Source organism: Dipodomys ordii, unplaced genomic scaffold, assembly GCF_000151885.1.
Source record: "Dipodomys ordii isolate 6190 unplaced genomic scaffold, Dord_2.0 Scaffold87, whole genome shotgun sequence".
NCBI classification, from domain to species: domain Eukaryota; kingdom Metazoa; phylum Chordata; class Mammalia; order Rodentia; family Heteromyidae; genus Dipodomys; species Dipodomys ordii.
In genome coordinates, this window is record NW_012267303.1 from 1,107,078 (window position 1) to 1,111,077 (window position 4,000).

The 4,000-nt window shown below is 62.6% G+C and overlaps 1 protein-coding gene across 1 annotated transcript in view; it reads left to right on the forward strand.

Annotated features, from left to right (window-relative positions):
• Nucleotides 1-4,000, forward strand: part of Gramd4 (GRAM domain containing 4) — a 64,731-nt gene that overhangs the window by 53,466 nt on the left and 7,265 nt on the right. Inside the window, exons 11-14 of the mRNA XM_013025721.1 lie at nt 523-571; nt 1,365-1,436; nt 1,545-1,588; nt 1,690-1,799. Coding sequence (XP_012881175.1) covers nt 523-571; nt 1,365-1,436; nt 1,545-1,588; nt 1,690-1,799 — 275 coding nt within the window. The remainder of the gene's footprint in view (nt 1-522; nt 572-1,364; nt 1,437-1,544; nt 1,589-1,689; nt 1,800-4,000) is intronic.

Here is a 4,000-nt window from a genome sequence, read left to right on the forward strand (position 1 = left end):
CTGGGTGTGTCACCTGTCAGTGCGGGCAGCGTGGGCAGTGCACGGCTCACCTGCAGGCTGGGTGTGTCACCTGTCAGTGCGGGCAGCGTGGGCAGCGCATGGCTCACCTGCAGGCTGGGTGTGTCACCTGTCACGAACTCCGCTGGGCCCTCTGGGCAGCGCCCCTCAGCTGCTTGCAGACTTCCACTCAGCCCTCCGGAGCGTCGCTTTCTATGCGCCTGTCTTCTCTGTCCTTTCCTACGCCTGCTTCGCTGGAAGATCTTTTGGTAGAAAGCATGGCAATGCGTTCAAAGCAGCTGGAATCCCCAGGCAGAATCGGCTCTGGCGGTGCTGCCGCCGCCTGCTGTGGCCATGCCCTGGCCCATCCACGGCACCTCTCGGAGGAGAGCCGGTGTGGGGACAGCCACCGGTGGGGAGCTGCGCGAAGCCCCCGCCAGGAGCTCAGGGCTGGTGGTTCCATGCTGCCCCCAGCTCCATGCTTGCAGGTGACACTGCCCTGAAGTTCGTGGCTTGTGTTTCCAGGGGCTGGAGGATACAGTGGAGCATCGTGCCTGAAGTGTCTGAAGCCGTGGTGAGTTCCCAGGACGCAAGGTCCTTCTGTCTGTGTACTGGTCAGGCATTGCAGGGGGCGCCCGGTGCTGGTGGGGGTACGTGGGACAAAGGAAACCAGCCAGCCAGGAGCCCTGTGGGGCTGTCTGCTCTCTCAAAGCATCAAACTTGGCAGCTCGAGGAGCAGATGACCCTGCCCTCCTGTCCTGGCTGAGCTGCCCCGCTGGGGTGGCTGTGGTGGGGGCAGGGCAGGATGTCTCTCCCGGTTCCCCCGAGGGGGAGGTGAGCAGAAAGTCCGACAAGCCGCACACAGCCGCCCATGTTTATTTCTAGGACTGTAGAGCCCGCCTGCAGCCCATTGTCTAATTTGTAAATAAAGTTTTACTGACACTCAGCTGTGTTCGCTCATCACGCACTATGGACTTGGCCTGAAAAGATGAAAGTATTTACAGCGGCTTGCCCTGGCAGGAGGCCGTGGTGCCGCTGAGGCCTCCTGTGTGCACTCAGGGTTAAGAGTCTCGGAGGAGGTGGGCTAGGAGGCCCTCCGGAGGGTATCGCTGACCAGCGGGCCTCAGCTTCCTGCCTGTCGGCGCGGGGAAATCGGGGCCTTCCACACCCTCAGCTGCTGGGTGAGGCTGGTGGTCCAGCAGAGGGGAGCTTTCCTGTCAGCTGATGGTGTTCCTGGACAGCATCCCCTCCAGTGCCAGGGGGAGCGAGGGGCCCCCAGGACCCTGGGGCTTGGAGCCTTCGTGCTGTCTGCTGGTAATTTTCCTGGATTGTTAAATTGCAGTGGGAAATTCTCTCTTCCTTTGAAGGAAGCTCCAAAGGAAGACCTGACTGTGTCTGAAAAGTTCCAGCTAGTGCTGGATGTCGCCCAGAAGGCCCAGGTGCTGCCACGGGGCTCGTCCAGTGCCCGGGGGGACGGGGAGGCACCCCAGCCCCAAGGCCTGCTCCTCCGCCGGGGCCTGTGTCAGCACCGTTCCTTCTTCACACAGAATCTCTTTGGCAAGATGGCTGACATCCTGGAAAAGATCAAGAAGTAAGTCTCCAACCTTGTGGCGGGGATGGGGGGGGGGGGGGGGGGGGGGGGGGGGGGGGAGGTGTGCTTGCCCCGCCCCGCCTGACCCTGACTCCTTGCAGCCTGTTCATGTGGGTCCAGCCGGAGATCACTCAGAAGCTGTATATCGCGCTGTGGGCCGCCTTCCTGGCCTCCTGCTGCTTCCCCTACCGCCTGGTGGGCCTGGCTGTGGGTAAGGAGCACCGGGCCCGTGGGCACAGGGCTGGTGTCTGCCCCCGGCCCAGTCTCACACCAGCGTTTTCTCCTCTGCTTCTTGTCAAAGCATTTCAATTCTGGAGAAGTGAGCTCATCTGAGATCCACACATGTTTCTTAAATCAAGCCCATCGTTTGCCCTGGGGCCCGGCTTCCTGCCCCATGAGGGCGGCTGGGAAGCCTGAGAGCCAGGTTTCAGGTGGCAAACCTGGTTGTGGCGCAGGGCGTGCAGTCAGGCTGCGTGTGGAACGCTTCCCGAGTGCGTCGGGAGGGAGAGCACCCTGGCAGGGGGGTGGCGTGGGGGGCTGTCTGCAACACCCCGCCACTGAGGCACGGGAGCGGAGCTGGTTCGCTCCCCACCTCCCTCTGCCACAGTGACCTGGTGCGTGCCATGGGCCCAGCCCATGTGGCACACGGGGCAGGACTTGGGGTCCTGGTGCTGTGGGGCGGGCGAGAGTCCCGGAAGCCGCATAGGGTGTGAGCAGTGAAGGTGGGGAGGGGAGGGTCCTCCCTGGAGCCAGACTCTCCCCCGCACCAGAGTCTGGGCTGTCTGGCTCCGCCACGCAGTCAGGAAGATGAAGCTGGGCATGCCCACACCAGGCCCCGGGGTGCCCGGGCTGAGCCTTTGTCACACCCAGGGAAGGGTGAGCGGAAGGAAGAGTCCTTCAAGGAAATGGTGACGAAGTGTCACTCCCTGCGGACACCTCCTCACGCCTCGGCCTCTGTGGCCAGTTCTACCTGTCACCTGTGCCCTTCACGGCCCTGCTCTTAACCTCCAACCCTCTGGGCTGCTTGTTCACTCCTCTGTCCACACCTCAGCTGGTGGTCTTGGTGCTCTGGCTGTGTTGGGGAGGGCGTGGCCTGTGGTAGAGGGCTGGCAGGAGTGGGTGTGGCCTGGGGAGGAGTGGGTGGGGCACGGGCTGTGGGCCTGGGTGGAAGGCAGGCAGAGCTACTTATTAGCAGATGGCTGGACCGAGGGAAGGGAGGAGGGCTGTCAGGACTGCTGTGGGCTTGCCTGGCCTGTTGGGGAGGAGATGGTGGTGGTGCTGAGGCAGCTGCGTGGGCACGTGCCTCTCACGTTCTGGTCGGGTGTAGTTTGATTCTGCGGTGGGAAGGTGTGGAGTGGAGCCATCTCTGAACACACAACCTCCCCCTCCCAGCATTTCAGTCTGGGGGGCCGATGAGCCTGTGGGAAAGCGAGACTCAGATCTGGGAGGGCTGGAGGTGGGCTGGGGAGCCTGGGGGAAGGAAGGGCCCACGATGGAGCATTCATTGAGCAGCAAGAAGCTGGGGAGGCGTGTGCGAGGAGCAGGCCAAACTTGGTGTGGGTGTGGAGCATTTGGAGGCCCCTGGGGCCCAGCTTGAGTGGGGTGAGGTTGGAGCCTCGGGGAGTCTCACTGCAGAAGGGGTCTCAGTTCGTAGGTGAGAAGTGTGGCTGGGAGGCTGGGAAGGTGGCGCAATGGTAGAGCGCTTGCCTGGCATGCATGAGGCCCTGGGTTCAATTCCTCAGTACCATATAAGCAGGGAAAAAAACAACAGAAATGGTCCTGTGGCTCAAGTGGTAGAGCGCTAGCCTTGAGCTAAAGAGTTGAGGGACAGCGCCCAGGCCCAGAGTTCAAGACCCATGACCGTCAGATAAATAATAAAATAAGAAGCGAGGCTGGGCCTGTGGCAGAGGGACGGCTGCCCAGACCTTGGAGGATGGCCCTGGTCAGATCCGGAATGCCAGGGTCGCGTCCTAGGCTGCGCAGACGGGTCGGCTCCTTGTCCTCTCAGCCTGTTTCCCCTCGGGAAGCTGTACCCTTCCTCCCACCTTTGTGCCCTTAGTCCACGCAGGGGGATGTGGTGAGGGACCGGCTAGACCCCAGCAGGGGCATCAGTCCAAGGGCCTCACGGTCTGAGTGTCCCGGAGTCCTGACAGGTCCTCAGACTTCAGTCCTCACCAGGAAAACCAGGGTGGCTTGAGGGAAATAGCCAAAGCCAGAGCCACTAAAATGCCCGGGGGGGGGGAGGGGGAGTGCAGTCGCTGCCCTTTCCTTCTGCGGACCTGGGCTGGCACATGACTGCTTGACCCAGGAAAGGGTCTACAGTGGTGAGAACCCCCCCACCTCCCCACTGACCCTGTGGTGAGAACCCCCGCCCCCCTGCCCACCCCTCAGTGAGAACCCCCTGCCCCCCCC